Consider the following 16,971-nt stretch of genomic DNA (forward strand, 5'->3'; position numbering starts at 1 on the left):
ATTAGAAATCGAAACATATAGCCCAACATTTGTAGAACTAAATTTACATGATTAACTCTAAATGAAGTTAACCACTCAACTAGGGTTGCAAAGGGTCGGAAACGTTCTGGTAAATTTCCTGAAACCTATAGCAGTAGCCATTGCACGGATTGAGGGAGACAATGCCACCCTGTCTGATGTTCAGACTCTGCTTGCAGAGGAAATCCGTACTGCCCTGCTCACTTCAATGTTGCTCCATGCAGAGGAAACTGCAGTTCTGAAATGCATCCGAAAACGTGAAGACCACAGCCTGAAGTCCATACGTACATGTTGGACCCCAAGAATCCTGGCAAGAGCATCCTGTCTGGTGCAGAGATCAACAAGGCCTATGGTGTCATCACTACCGTGTCTCACCACCTTGGCCTGGATGAGGGCAAGGTTCTTGGCAGTCTGGCAAAGTACACTTCCAAGCAAGGGCTTTGGGATGGAGATGCAATATGGCAGTCGTGCCAACATATCTCATCAGCCACCTGGTGGAAGGGACTTTGTGGATCTGAGGCTCTTTCCCCTGTTGCCTCCATCATCCTCCAAAGCCCACCAACATCAGCCGCCTCAGAGAGCAACTGGTCCTTGTTTGGGAACACACACCAACACACGCAACAGGCTGATCAATACAAGGGTTGAAAAATTGGTGGTTCTCCTGGTAAATTTGAGGCTTTCTGAGCCTGAAAACAAGCCATCCTCAACAAGGTTGGAAAGTGACAGTGAAGATGAGGCCTCAGAGCCTGATGTTCAAGAGGTGGACAATAAGGTCCAGGGAGAAGCCATGGAAGCCTGAGAGAAGGACAACCAAAGCTTTAGTTTCTAGACTATCATTTTACAGATGTATGTTGAAAATGTTTTTGGGAGATGCGATGGATCATTGGGGATCATTAAATATTCCCTTTCTTTTGTTGTTCAGTGAAATCATCCCATGTGAAGAGTCAACTCAATTAAAGTTCAATTCGTAACTAAATTGTATTTTTTATTTATATTGGAAGGATTTAATAATTTGCCATTATTTTACTTATGATAAGGTGAAAGGTTTATGTTTCTGTCGCCATATGATATGGTAAATATATCCAATGCAAAAAACATCTACATTTAAATGGTATTAATATTAATTTGCATATCTTCCCGTTAATTCCCATATATTACCGTTAATTCCCACCGAAAATGTCCAACTATGAATATTCCCCAAAATGTGCAACCCTACGCTCAACACAATGGCCGTGTGTGGCACTCCCTCAAATCGTTTGGAGGAAATATCCTTTCCATTTTATTCAGCTTTGTTCAATTGTATTCTTTATACTATAAAATAATGCCACGGAATTATCAGGCCCTAACATGAGGACAACTCAGAGTACGCTATTGTGTTCTTATGAAATAGACAACATTATCTTAATATCATGCTTCTTTAGACTTGTCTAAAATAAATCGTGGATTTACTGTGAAGGTGTAGGCTGTATTACATGGACTTATTACACTTATTAAAATGTAGATGCTCCAAAGGCCAGCATCAGTGGCTTGTAGGCTATGTGTGGAAGCCAGGAGATGCTAAGTGTGTTGATGTTAATTAACGGTCAATTACCGTGAGACCGACAATCACCGGGCTGACAACATTTTGTGACCGCCACAGCCCTAATCCCAACCAGAAGGATTACAAGCAACATCCGCACCGAGCTAAAGCTGACAATTTCAAGGAGTGGGACACTAATCCTACTACACCGGCTCTTACGCTCGTCGGATGTGGCAGGGCTTGCAAACTATTACGGACTACAAAAAGGGAAGCACAACCGCGAGCTGCCCAGTGACGCAAGCCTACCAGACGAGCTAAATTACATCTATGCTTTCTTCGAGGCAAGCAACACTGAAGCATGCATGAGAGCATAAGCTGTTCCGGGCAACTGTGTGATCATGCTCTCCGTAGCTGATGTAAGCAAGACCTATAAACAGCTCAACATTCACAAAGCCGTGGGGCCAGATGGATTACCAGGTTGTGTACTCGAAGCATGCGTGAACCAACTGGAACGTGTCTTCACTGACATTTTCATGATGATGAGCTAAATGCCTTCTATGCTCGCTTCGAGGAAAGCAACACTGAAGCACGCATGAGAGCACCAGCTCTTCCAGACGACTGTATGATCACGGTCTCAACACCATAGTGCCCAAAAAAGCTCATCACTAAGCTAAGGACCCTGGGACTAAACACCACCCTCTGCAACTGGATCCTGGACTTCCTGACGGGCAGTCAACAGCTGTAGCGGAGCGGGTCGAGAGTTTAAAGTTACTTGGTGTCCACATCACCAACAAACTATCATGGTCCTAACACACCAAATAAGTCGAGAAGATGTAAAGACAAAATATTTTCCCCCTCAGGAGACTGAAAAGATTTGGCATGGGTCCCTAGATCCTCAAAAAGTTCTACAGCTGCACCATCGAGAGCATCCTGACTGAGCATCCTCACCGCCTGGTAAGGCAACTGCTCGGCATCCGACCGTAAGGCGCTATAGAGGGTAGTGCGTACGGCCCAGTGCCTCACCCAACTCAGACTGTTCTCTCTGCTACCGCACAGCAAACGGTACCAGAGCGCCAAGTCTAGGTCCAAAAGGTTTCTTAACAGCTTCTATCCCCAAGCCATAAGACTGCTGAACAATTAATAAAATGGCCAACCGGACTATTTACATTTGACATCCCCCCCTTTGTTTTTACACTGCTGATACTCGCTGTTTATTATCTATGCATAGTCACTTTACCCCCTACAAGTACATATTAACTACACTAACCTGTACCCCCACACATTGACTCAGTACCGGTCCCCCATGTATATAGCATCGTTGGTTATTTAATTGTGTTACATTTTTTAATTTAGTTTATTAGCACTTTAGTTTATTTATTTACTTAACTAATTTCTTGTACTACATTGTTGGTTAAGGGCTTGTAAGTAAGCATTTCACGGTAAGGTTGTATTCGGCACATGAGACAAATTAATTTGATTTGAAAATTTGATTTGAATAGCCTAGCGATCAAGCTGGCTATCTTAGCTAGCTTCTTTACATCGATTTGATGCAGTAAAGACAGGCACTGCCAGATGGGATGATAACCTAGATAACCTATGGCATTTACAGGTTTGTCTAACTGAAGTAAATAGTAACAGTATGAATCAAATAGCCGACTGTAATTCCTAGCAAACATGGCAAAAATACGGGTTTTTTCGGCACCGAAAAGAGATGGCCGCCTCGCTTCGCGTTCCTTGGAAAATATGCAGTATTTAGTTTTTTTATGTGTTATTTCTTACATCGGTACCCCAGGTAATCTTAGGTTTCATTACATACAGTCGGGAGGAACTACTGAATATACGATTAACGTCAACTCATCATCGTTCCTACCAGGAATATGACTTTCCCGAAACGGATCCAGTGTTTTGCCTTCCACCCAATACAATGGATCTGATCCCAGCCGGCGACCCTGTGCGACGCCGTAAAAGGGGCAAACGAGGCGGTCTCGTGGTCAGGCTTCGGAGACGGGCACATCGCGCTCCACTCCCTAGCATACTACTCGCCAATGTCCAGTCTCTTGACAATAAGGTTGATGAAATCCGAGCACGGGTAGCATTCCAGAGAGACATCAGGGATTGCAACGTGCTCTGCTTCACGGAAACATGGCTAACTCAAGAGACGCTAACGGAGTCGGTGCAGCCAGCTGGTTTCTTCATGCATCGCGCCGACAGAAACAAACATCTTTCTGGTAAGAAGAGGGGCGGGGGGGTATGCCTTATGATTAACGAGACGTGGTGTGATCATCATAACAACACACAGGAACTCAAGTCATTCTGTTCACCTGATCTAGAACTCCTCACAATCAAATGTCGACCGCATTATCTACCAAGGGAATTCTCTTCAATCATAATCACAGCCGTATATATTCCCCCCCAAGCAGACACATCGATGGCCCTGAACGAACTTTATCTGACTCTTTGTAAACTGGAAACCACACACCCTGAGGCTGCATTCATCGTAGCTGGGGATTTTAACAAGGCTAATCTAAAAACAAAACTCCCTAAATTCTATCAGCATATCGATTGTGCTACCAGGGCTGGAAAAACCCTAGATCATTGTTATACTAATTTCCGCGACGCATATAAGGCCCTCCCCCGCCCCCCTTTCGGAAAAGCTGACCACGACTCCATTTTGTTGATTCCAGCCTACAAACAGAAACTAAAACAACAAGCTCCCGCGCTCAGGTCTGTTCAACGCTGGTCCGACCAATCTGAATCCACGCTTCAAGACTGCTTCGATCACGCGGATTGGAATATGTTCCGCATTGCGTCCAACAACAATATTGACGAATATGCTGATTCGGTGAGCGAGTTCATTAGGAAGTGCATTGACGATGTCGTACCCACAGCAACGATTAAAACATTCCCAAACCAGAAACCGTGGATTGACGGCAGCATTCGCGTGAAACTGAAAGCGCGAACCACTGCTTTTAACCAGGGCAAGGTGACCGGAAGCATGACCGAATACAAACAGTGTAGCTATTCTCTCCGCAAGGCAATCAAACAGGCTAAGTCCCAGTACAGAGACAAAATCGAGTCGCAATTCAACAGCTCAGACACAAGAGGTATGTGGCAGGGTCTACAGTCAATCACGGATTACAAAAAGAAAACCAGCCCCGTCGCGGACCAGGATGTCTTGCTCCCAGACAGGCTAAACAACTTTTTTGCCCGCTTTGAGGACAATACAGTGCCACTGACACGGCCCCCTACCAAAACCTGCGGGCTCTCCTTCACTGCAGCCGAGGTGAGTAAAACATTTAAACGTGTTAACCCTCGCAAGGCTGCAGGCCCAGACGGCATTCCCAGCCGCGTCCTCAGAGCATGCGCAGACCAGCTGGCTGGTGTGTTTACGGACATATTCAATCAATCCTTATCCCAGTCTGCTGTTCCCACATGCTTCAAGAGGGCCACCATTGTTCCTGTTCCCAAGAAAGCTAAGGTAACTGAGCTAAACGACTACCGCCCCGTAGCACTCACTTCCGTCATCATGAAGTGCTTTGAGAGACTAGTCAAGGACCATATCACCTCCACCCTACCGGACACCCTAGACCCACTCCAATTTGCTTACCGACCCAATAGGTCCACAGACGACGCAATCGCAACCACACTGCACACTGCCCTAACCCATCTGGACAAGAGGAATACCCATGTGAGAATGCTGTTCATCGATTACAGCTCAGCATTTAACACCATAGTACCCTCCAAACTCGTCATCAAGCTCGAGACCCTGGGTCTCGACCCCGCCCTGTGCAACTGGGTCCTGGACTTCCTGACGGGCCGCCCCCAGGTGGTGAGGGTAGGTAACAACATCTCCACCCCGCTGATCCTCAACACTGGGGCCCCACAAGGGTGCGTTCTGAGCCCTCTCCTGTACTCCCTGTTCACCCACGACTGCGTGGCCATGCACGCCTCCAACTCAATCATCAAGTTTGCGGATGACACTACAGTGGTAGGCTTGATTACCAACAACGACGAGACGGCCTACAGGGAGGAGGTGAGGGCCCTCGGAGTGTGGTGTCAGGAAAATAACCTCACACTCAACGTCAACAAAACAAAGGAGATGATTGTGGACTTCAGGAAACAGCAGAGGGAGCACCCCCCTATCCACATCGACGGGTCAGTAGTGGAGAAGGTGGAAAGTTTTAAGTTCCTCGGTGTACACATCACGGACAAACTGAATTGGTCCACCCACACAGACAGCGTTGTGAAGAAGGCGCAGCAGCGCCTCTTCAACCTCAGGAGGCTGAAGAAATTCGGCTTGTCACCAAAAGCACTCACAAACTTCTACAGATGCACAATCGAGAGCATCCTGTCGGGCTGTATCACCGCCTGGTACGGCAACTGCTCCGCCCACAACCGTAAGGCTCTCCAGAGGGTAGTGAGGTCTGCAGAACGCATCACCGGGGGCAAACTACCTGCCCTCCAGGACACCTACACCACCCGATGTCACAGGAAGGCCATAAAGATCATCAAGGACAACAACCACCCAAGCCACTGCCTGTTCACCCCGCTATCATCCAGAAGGCGAGGTCAGTACAGGTGCATCAAAGCAGGGACCGAGAGACTGAAAAACAGCTTCTATCTCAAGGCCATCAGACTGTTAAACAGCCACCACTAACATTTAGCGGCCGCTGCCAACATACTGACTCAACTCCAGCCACTTTAAAAATGGGAATTGATGGAAATTATGTAAAAATGTACCACTAGCCACTTTAAACAATGCCACTTAATATAATGTTTACATACCCTACATTACCCATCTCATATGTATATACTGTACTCTATATCATCTACTGCATCTTGCCATCTTTATGTAATACATGTACCACTAGCCACTTTAAACTATGCCACTTTATGTTTACATACCCTACAGTACTCATCTCATATGTATATACCGTACTCTATACCATCTACTGCATCTTGCCATGCCGTTCTGTACCACCACTCATTCATATATCTTTATGTACATATTCTTTATCCCTTTACACTTGTGTGTGTGTATAAAGTAGTAGTTGTGGAATTGTTAGGTTAGATTACTTGTTGGTTATTACTGCATTGTCGGAACTAGAAGCACAAGCATTTCGCTACACTCGCATTAACATCTGCTAACCATGTGTATGTGACTAATAAAATTTGATTTGATTTGATTTGGTTAACTAAATCGCTAAATTGCTTATATTCATTAGTGCTCACCATAGCAAATCGTAAGAATTCATTTTGCAACGGAAAACGAAAAAAAAGATAACCTTAATGGACAAGTTCAGGTAGTCCCTCCCCGTTTCAGCCTGACTGCTTCCGTTTCGTTCCTAGTGAATATGTACTTTCTACCATACGATTCCTCAGTAAATACCAGCAGAAACAGGTCCATAATATTAATATTATCATTGTGGTTATACCTAGTATGTGCAGGGCTACGTGGGAGCGGGTGGTGCTGGCATGGTCTCCATCGGGCAGTGCCAGCTCTGGGCTGAGGATGCTGCAGCGGGCCTCTAGGTTCGTGGCCGATGGCACACGGCCATCTGCTATAACGGCATTGTAGCACCACATCTCCTTTGACGCCGGCTGAAACCTACAGGTGAGAGATCAGGGAAGAGTTGAAAGGTCAAATAGAGGGTATTAAAGGATGTGTGTGCGTGTGAGGTTAAAAAGTTAGTGCATTCGGAAAGTATTCAGACCCCTTCCCTTCTTTCACATTTTGTTACGTTACAGCCTTATTCTAAAATTGATTGAATACAACATTATACTCATCAATCTACACACAATACCCAATAATGACAAAGTAAAAACAGGTTTAACATATTTTTTGGCAAATAAAAAAATCGTATTAACATAACTATTCAGAGCCTTTGCTATGAGACTTCAAATTGAGCTCAGGTAAAACCCTGTTTCCATTTATCATCCGTAGAGCTCCGAGATAGGATTGTGTTGAGGCACATATCGGGGGAAGGGTACCAACAGTTCTGCAGCATTTAAGGTCCCCAAGAACAAAGTGGCCTCCATCATCCTACAGCCCAGCTCTACAATTCTCTGTGTTATAGTGTGTTAAACGTTGAAAAATAAGACCCTGATCAATTATATTCTTGTATTTTTTAATCAAAGAACAAACTACCTCTCACTGTTTGATACTCCCTCCAGTACTATTCTTTACAGAGGGAGAAGAGAAAAAAAAAGGTAAAAGCGCTTATGAATATGGGTTTTGAAATTCCTGTCTGTCACATTTTAAAGGAGATTCAGCAGGGACAGTGAGCCTCCAACGATACCACACTCCCCATATAGTTCATGCTAGATTCACCCTATAGGGCCGACCCTAACCGTACTGATCTGGCTCTACTTTTTATTTTCCCATTGTGCTTTACAGCAATTATGGTAACCAGGTTACGTTTCAGCTCGGTAGTGTGAAAACGGTAATAGTGCACTATATTTGCTACAAAGACGCAGCTAAACTCAGATGTGGAAAGAGGGAGGGAGAGGGAGGGAGTGCGCGCGAGAGTGAGTGTTAAAGATTGAAATAAAGAGAGTCTGACCTCCAGATGACGTTGTAGACGGGGTCGAGACAGAGGCCGAAGCCCCGCAGGTCCTCCTGCTCGGAGTCGTTGAAGGTGCGGCAGCTGCCATCTAGCTTGTTGATGAGCAGGCATTTAAAGGGAGGAGGCTCCGATACAGAGGTGGGGACTAAGCCTGGTCGGACACAAAGAAGAAAGGTTCAGGCTAATGCACTGTTTTCGTTGTGTGGAATTTTTAGGCTAACATTGGAATTTTTTTATTGTTTAATCTAAATATATCATATTTTCTGTAATACCTTCATAAGACATTTCCACATAGAGGTTTTGAGTGAAGGACCAATCCTAACTTGCATGGGAATCATACATTTATGTCAATGGAAGTTTTGCATGAAAGTTTGCTTTCACCAAGCATCTCAAGAGTAGCAGCGCTATTCTAGGATCAGGTCCCACCTGTCCATGTAATATAATCCATTAAGATCTACACCTCTAGATCAGCATTACTAATTTGAGACGCTTTATTAATGTGAGTCCTGATTTCAGGTTAAGGTTAGGACCTTAGAGCAGAAGGTGTGCAACTTACCGATGATGTCTTTGCTAGCGAAGATCTCGGAGGTAGCCAGGACGTGCGAGTTGATCAGGGCCTCGTCTATTCTCAGGAAGGTCTGGTCGCCGCTAGCCCCAATCCAAGTGGCCTTGCGGCCGTACTTGGCACCAATGTTGTGCATGGGGGAGGGCTTGGCGTTCCAGTAGGGCATGTCCATGATTGGCCGACCCAGCTGCCCTTTCTGCGGAGACATTTATTTAATTTCAGTCCATACGTTTCAGTCATTTTAGTAATTTTGTCATGTCAGTCATCTTATTTAGAATGACTTACAAATCACTGCATTCAACAAAATTAGGTAAAACAACCATGATCAGACAAGAGAGAGAAGTCAGTATTCTCATTATGTGGTCCCCCACATTTCAAATACGATACAATATTCATCTCTACGCATTCAATAAAAATTTCAGCAATGGAAAAAGTAACATTGCAAAGATTTGACCATTACAACAAGGTCAATAAAGAACATTTGGGATTCTGGTTCGGGGTTAGATACAATTCAATGGTTCTAGTTAAATCAGGAAAACAAAGTCAGAGAAAAATCACATCTGTGTAAAAAAAAAGAGACATTGAACCCGTAGGGGCGTGGCGTACCGAGAAGCTGCCGAAGGTGAAGACCTGTCCGTCCATGAGGAGCACTGCCGTGTGGTTACTGCCAGCTGTCACCTGGACACACGGACCTGGGAGAGCCTGCACCAGTGTGGGAGATCCCCTACACAGACACAGAGAGAGGGGGGAAAGAGAGGGCGTTAAAACCTAGATTCATGGACAGTCTTTACCCCCAAACATCAAGGGACTAAATGATTGTACTGCATTACATGCATTTCTTTATCGTCTGTTTACTAATCATTTGTGTGCGTGTGTGTCAGTGGTTACCTTGAGTTGACATCTCCGTGTCCAAGCTGGCCATGCTGACCGTAGCCAAATGTATAGACATCCCCATTCTCCAACAGCACCACTACAGGACAGGACAGAAAAAAACATTTCATAACGTCATCATGACATATTAAATACCACATAATATCACTTATCGCAATGTGTTGTGTACATTCAGCATATTCAGATGCCTATCAACCTGAAGGTGCCCAAACATAGGCAACAACGCTTGATACTGAATAAACTATTGTAAAGGATTAATTGTATGTAGAAATATTTGTGGAAATATGCTGAACAAAAATAACCGCAAACATGTAAAGTGCTGGTTCCATGTGCTGAAATAAAAGATCCCAGAAATGTTCCATACGCACAAATGGCTTCTATCTCTCCGACATTCCTTTTAGTGAGCATTTCTCCTTCGCCAAGATAATCCATCCACCTGACAGGTGTGGCATATCAAAAAGATGATTAAACAGCATGATCATTACACAAAAGGCCACTTTAAATGTGCAGTTTTGTCAAACACCAAAATGCCAGTTTTGAGGGAGCGTGCAATTGGCATGCTGACTGCAGAAATTTCCACCAGAGCTGTTGCCAGATAATCGAATGTTAATTTCTTTACCATAAGCCACGTCCAATGTAGTTTTAGAGAATTTGGCAGCACATCTAACCGGCCTCACGACCGCAGGAACACGACCGCAGGAACACAACCACAGGAACTCTACATCTGGCTTCTTCACATGCGGGATTGTCTGTGACCAGCCACCCGGGACAGCTGGTGAAACTCTGGGGTTGCACAACTGTTGGTTTTTGCACAACATAACTTCTGCACAAACTGTCAGAAACCGTCTCAGGGAAGCTCACCTGCGTGCTCGTTGTCCTCACCAGAGTCTTGATCGACTTCAGTGGGCAAATGCTCACCTTCAATGGCAATTGACACGCGGGAGAAGTGTGCTCTTCACGGATGAATCCCGGTTTCAACTGTACCGGGCAGATAGCGTGTATGGTGTCGTGTGAGCGAGCGGTTTGCTGATGTCTACGTTGTGAACAGAGTGCCCCCATGGTGGGGTTACAGCATAGGCAGGTCAATGAACACAATTGCATTTTATCGATGGCAATTTGAATGCACAAAGATACCGTGATGAAATCCTGAGGCCCATTGTCGTGCCATTCATCCGCCGCCATCCCCTCATGTTTCAGAATGATCATGCACGGCCCCATGTCACAAGGATCTGTACACAATTCCTGGAAGCTGAAAATGTTCCAGTTCTTCCATGGCTGCATACTCAGACATGTCATCCATTGAGCATGTTTGGGATGCTCTGGATTGACGTGTACGACAGCATGTTCCAGTTCCCGCCAATATCCAACAACTACGCACAGCCATTGAAGAGAAGTGGGACAACATTCCACATGCTACAATCAACAGCCTGATCAACTCTATGCACTGCATGAGGCAAATGGTGGTCACACCAGATACTGACTGATTTTCTGATCCACGCCCCTACTTTATTTAAATTTTTTATCTGTGACCAACAGAGAAATATCTGTATTCCCAGGACTGTGAAATCCATTGACTAGAGCCTAATGCATTTATTTAAATTGACGGATTTCCTTATATGAAATGTAACTCAGTCAAATCTTTGAAATTGTTGCATGTTGCATTTATTGTTGGTCAGTGTATATCAAATGGAAAAAAATACGTTATTTGCTTAGATCGAGTCAAGGATATGTTTTGAATAATTCCTAGAAAAAAACATATATCCTATTTTTGTTTCCCTTACAATAAAGACATTACAGTATAATCCATTTGATCAACTTTATTTGTAGATTTGATTAGTAATAGAATTATAGTAATTTAGTCCAGTTACAGTTTCTTTAGACAAAGTAGAAACAGAAAAGATAATAATAATAGAACCAAACAGGTCACAGGTCAAATTATGAGCCGTATTCCTAAACAAAAGCACCAGTGCATGAATTATAAAAGATAAATTGCATAAATAAATATGTGGAAATATATTCATGACAAGATACAATATAAAACAGACTTATTGATCAGTTGGCTCTGTTCTGTTTTTTCTGTGGTAAGGCTCAGGCATCGGAGGCAGAGGCTCGAAGTCAAGACTCTTATATCCAATCCTCCATCCGACTCAAACTCATCTAAAATTTGCCAGTGCGTCCATTCGTTTGGTTAGGTTTGACATTGTGAACTACAAACATTGTATGTTGTACTCGGTTTCTGATTTGACTCATTTTCCAGCCTTTCATAATACAATAGTTAGTGTTCTAAATTCAATCAATCACTCTCTTCACCCTCATCATTCAGTTCATTGAAGTCACATGCGCCATAATCAATTTATATCTGCTTTCCATCGCCATTCATCCACTGACGACAGAATAGCCTATTTTAATTTGATTGCGTTACTAGTTTTTGCTTAGAAACCAGGGCAATGCTGTCGCGGAAGTTGTCATGTGCTGGATGCATGGACAGTATGGTTATTTTTGAAAAAGTGACATTTGGAAATAGAGCTGCACCTCTTGAACTTTGAGAGCTATTTGACAAAGGTAAGTGTCATAGAACCTGCAGAATATGCTCTTTCTGATACTATATAGAAATCAAAATGTTTACCTGCTTGTGACTCTGAAGGAGGATTTGATAAAGTGATGCTCTATTCCCCGCATCTGTCAATTACAAGATGCACCCATGTCTTCATGTACAATTTGACAACTGATAGGCCTAATTATTAATTTGACAATTGATGGGCCTCAGATTATTAGGCTAACTCTTATTATGTGTGAAGTTAGTTTTGGTATAGTTTAGGGGTAGTTTCGATGGTCCGGCTGTGCAGGCTGACTGGGATCGTTTGTTTCCTGCTCATCAACTTGTATAGAGTCAAGGATATGTTTTGCATTATTCCAAAGGCTTACTGCAACAAATTGAATATTTCATTTCCCTTATATTACATTAAATTAGACAGAGCTACAGTAAATAAAACAGTCCTGTAATAGCTTATTTTTACAAATTAAAACGTAAAAGAGTGTCTAAAGTGGAGTATATATACTGGTAGCGGTGGAGAGAAGGAGGGGTGTCTAAAGTGGAGTATATATACTGGTAGAGGTGGAGAGAAGGAGGGGGGTCTAAAGTGGAGTATATATACTGGTAGAGGTGGAGAGAAGGAGGGGGGTCTAAAGTGGAGTATATATACTGGTAGAGGTGGAGAGAAGGAGGGGGGTCTAAAGTGGAGTATATATACTGGTAGCGGTGGAGAGAAGGAGGGGTGTCTAAAGTGGAGTATATATACTGGTAGAGGTGGAGAGAAGGAGGGGGGTCTAAAGTGGAGTATATATACTGGTAGCGGTGGAGAGAAGGAGGGGGGTCTAGAGTGGAGTATATATACTGGTAGCGGTGGAGAGAAGGAGGGGTGTCTAAAGTGGAGTATATATACTGGTAGCGGTGGAGAGAAGGAGGGGGGTCTAAAGTGGAGTATATATACTGGTAGCGGTGGAGAGAAGGAGGGGTGTCTAAAGTGGAGTATATATACTGGTAGCGGTGGAGAGAAGGAGGGGTGTCTAAAGTGGAGTATATATACTGGTAGCGGTGGAGAGAAGGAGGGGTATCTAAAGTGGAGTATATATACTGGTAGAGGTGGAGAGAAGGAGGGGGGTCTAAAGTGGAGTATATATACTGGTAGCGGTGGAGAGAAGGAGGGGTGTCTAAAGTGGAGTATATATACTGGTAGCGGTGGAGAGAAGGAGGGGTGTCTAAAGTGGAGTATATATACTGGTAGCGGTGGAGAGAAGGAGGGGTATCTAAAGTGGAGTATATATACTGGTAGAGGTGGAGAGAAGGAGGGGGGTCTAAAGTGGAGTATATATACTGGTAGCGGTGGAGAGACGGAGGGGTGTCTAAAGTGGAGTATATATACTGGTAGAGGTGGAGAGAAGGAGGGGGGTCTAAAGTGGAGTATATATACTGGTAGCGGTGGAGGGAAGGAGGGGGGTCTAAAGTGGAGTATATATACTGGTAGCGGTGGAGAGAAGGAGGGGTGTCTAAAGTGGAGTATATATACTGGTAGCGGTGGAGAGAAGGAGGGGGGTCTAAAGTGGAGTATATATACTGGTAGAGGTGGAGAGAAGGAGGGGTGTCTAAAGTGGAGTATATATACTGGTAGCGGTGGAGAGAAGGAGGGGTGTCTAAAGTGGAGTATATATATACTGGTAGCGGTGGAGAGAAGGAGGGGGGTCTAAAGTGGAGTATATATATACTGGTAGCGGTGGAGAGAAGGAGGGGGGTCTAAAGTGGAGTATATATATACTGGTAGCGGTGGAGAGAAGGAGGGGTGTCTAAAGTGGAGTATATATACTGGTAGCGGTGGAGAGAAGGAGGGGGGTCTAAAGTGGAGTATATATATACTGGTAGCGGTGGAGAGAAGGAGGGGTGTCTAAAGTGGAGTATATATACTGGTAGCGGTGGAGAGAAGGAGGGGTGTCTAAAGTGGAGTATATATACTGGTAGCGGTGGAGAGAAGGAGGGGGGTCTAAAGTGGAGTATATATACTGGTAGCGGTGGAGAGAAGGAGGGGGGTCTAAAGTGGAGTATATATACTGGTAGCGGTGGAGAGAAGGAGGGGTGTCTAAAGTGGAGTATATATACTGGTAGAGGTGGAGAGAAGGAGGGGGGTCTAAAGTGGAGTATATATACTGGTAGAGGTGGAGAGAAGGAGGGGGGTCTAAAGTGGAGTATATATATACTGGTAGCGGCGGAGAGAAGGAGGGGTGTCTAAAGTGGAGTATATATACTGGTAGCGGTGGAAACATGTCTTGGACTGAATACAGCTGTGTCGACCCTTTGGGAAGAATTAAACCTCCGTGAGTTATTTACTCTGAAAAATTAGAACCTAACACTAGGCACACCTCAAACTTCATTTTACCAAGTTCCTGTGAAGCAATTGTAATGAGTCTGCCACAACATGCCCAAGAGTCTTCTCATTAGCAATGGTTAGTTTGTGTTTCATTTCATTGTGTATTAAAACACAATTTGATATCATTGTCAGGGGTTTTCTCAAATAGTTTGAATGGGGAATTGAGCTTCCCGGGAAAATGTTGACCAAGGAAGCAACCGAAACAAAAAGGGGTGGGGCTCAGTGAAGGGTCAATTCCTTTCTATTGAAATACCTTTATGACCTGTGGCTATTTGATATGTGGCCAAAAGACACTCATCAACACAAACACCACCAAAAAAGAGATCAAAAAAGAAGCAAGAAGTGAATGACAGGAAGTGGCCAGGGGACCTACCTGAATGGTGGAGGCCGCAGCTGACCTGCACAGCTGTCATCTCGCAGTCGAAAAGCACCGCCCCCGGAGGGTAAGTGGTGATCTTACTGACGTCCTTCTCCCCTCGCTCGCTGCTCCCTTCTGCAAAGGTGAACAGGCCGTCAGATAGGTGGAGAGAGGGAAGGATGGAGCAGGTAGGAGAGAGACAGAGGGGGTAGGGGTTAAGAAAGAGGGAGAGAGAGAACTCTGTTTGCAGCTTCAGAGATGGGTGTCTCAGGATCAGAACACCGACAGTCCTGGGGAAGCTGAAATGAGCAAGTGATTCAGAGAAAAAAAAGGAGAGAAGGAAGAAAAGGCAATGAAGGCATGCGAAAAGGTAAAAAAGGTAAAAACTCTCAAAATCTCAAACAGAGCAGGACTCTGGGGGTTGTTAAGATTGCTCCATGTTCAATTTCAATGTGGTGTATCGCTTGTAGGTGCTTGTGACACCTAACTACACAGCAACAGAATCCAGGGCTTAGTCCAGTTCTTTCCAGCTTTCGTTTAAAACATTTGGGAAAATACTGTCATACCTGTTCTGTATAAAAGTTTAAACTAACGTTACTTACTTCTGTATAAAAGTTTAAACTAACGTTACTTAAGTTTCAAGAGGAGTGCAAAATAGGGGTACAAGAACACACCCTCTCCCCTTGATGCTTTACCTCTATAGTAGCATAATATCCTATATTTGACCTTCAAAAACAAATGATATCAAATGTTAATTATTTGTCACGTGCCGAACACAACATCTGTAGAATTTACAGTGAAATGCTCACTTAACCAACAAAGCAGTTAAGAAAAATAAGTAAAAAGTAGATAAGTAAAAAAAATAAAAAATAATTAAAGAGCAGCAGTAAAATAACAGTAATGAGGCTACATACAGGGGGCACCGGTACAGAGTCAATGTGCGGGAGCACAGGTTAGTTGATGATGTGGACGCCAAGGAACTTGAAACTCTCAAGCTGCTCCACTACAGCTCAGTCCTCCTTTTCATTTAGTCCACTTTCATCTCCTTTGTCTTGATCACGTTGCGGGAGAGGTTGTTGTCCTTGCACTACACGGTCAGGTCTCTGATCTCCTCCCTATAGGCTGTCTCATCGTTGTCGGTGATCAGGCCTACCACTGTTGTGTCATCAGCAAACTTAATGATGGTGTTGGAGTCATGCCTGGCCATGCAGTCATGAGTGAACAGGGAGTACAGGAGGGGACTGAGAACGCACCCCTGAGGGGCCCCCGTGTTGAGGATCAGTGTGGCGGATGTGTTGTTACCTGCCCTTACCACCTGGGGGCGGCCTGTCAGGAAGTCCAGGATCCAGTTTCAGAGGGAGGTGTTTAGTCCCATGGTCCTTAGCTTATTGATGAGCTTTGAGGGTACTATGGTGTTGAACGCTGAGCTGTAGTCAATGAATAGCATTCTCACGCATGTGTTCCTTTTGTCCAGGTGGGAAAGGGCAGTGTGGAGTGCAATAGAGATTGCATCTGTGGATCTGTTGGGGCAGTATACAAATTTGAGTGGGTCTAGGGCTTCTGGGATAATGGTGTTGATGTGGGCCATGACCAGCCTTTCAAAGCACTTCATGGCGACACACTTGAGTGCTACAGGTCGGTAGTTATTTAGGCAGGTTACCTTAAGTGTTCTTGGGCACAGGGACTATGGTGGTCTGCTTGAAACATGTTGGAATTCCAGACTCAGTCAGGGACATGTTTAAAATGTCAGTGAAGACACTTGCCAGGTGGGCAGCGCATGCTCGGAGTACACGTTCTGGTAATCCGTCTGGCCCTAAGGCCTTGTGAATGTTGACCTGTTTAAAGGTCTTACATCGGCTACGGAGAGCGTGATCATACAGTAGTCCAGAACAGCTGATGCTCTCATGCATGCTTCAGTGTTGCTTGCCTCGAAAAGAGCATAGAAGTAATTCAGCTCGTCTGGAAGGCTCATGTCACTGGGCAGCTCGCGGCTGTGCTTCCCTTTGTAATCTGTAATAGTTTGCAAGCCCTGCCGCATCCGACGAGCGTCGGAGCCGGTGTAGTACAATTCAATCTTAAGTGACATGCTTTAGAAAATCCATCCTCCCTTAGAATTTTTTTCTATCCAAAGTCAA

At 44.5% G+C, this 16,971-nt stretch overlaps 1 protein-coding gene across 19 annotated transcripts in view; it reads right to left on the reverse strand.

Annotated features, from left to right (window-relative positions):
- Positions 1-16,971, reverse strand: part of LOC139539159 (E3 ubiquitin-protein ligase MYCBP2-like) — a 233,145-nt gene that overhangs the window by 118,155 nt on the left and 98,019 nt on the right. For all 19 annotated transcript variants that reach the window (XM_071342003.1, XM_071341989.1, XM_071341984.1 and 16 more), the window contains exons 18-23: positions 14,852-14,971; positions 9,557-9,638; positions 9,275-9,392; positions 8,660-8,864; positions 8,101-8,254; positions 6,973-7,145 (exon numbers count right to left, since the gene is read on the reverse strand). In XM_071342003.1, the coding sequence (XP_071198104.1) occupies positions 6,973-7,145; positions 8,101-8,254; positions 8,660-8,864; positions 9,275-9,392; positions 9,557-9,638; positions 14,852-14,971 (852 nt within the window). The remainder of the gene's footprint in view (positions 1-6,972; positions 7,146-8,100; positions 8,255-8,659; positions 8,865-9,274; positions 9,393-9,556; positions 9,639-14,851; positions 14,972-16,971) is intronic.

This window comes from Salvelinus alpinus, chromosome 14 (assembly GCF_045679555.1).
Source record: "Salvelinus alpinus chromosome 14, SLU_Salpinus.1, whole genome shotgun sequence".
Classification (NCBI taxonomy): domain Eukaryota; kingdom Metazoa; phylum Chordata; class Actinopteri; order Salmoniformes; family Salmonidae; genus Salvelinus; species Salvelinus alpinus.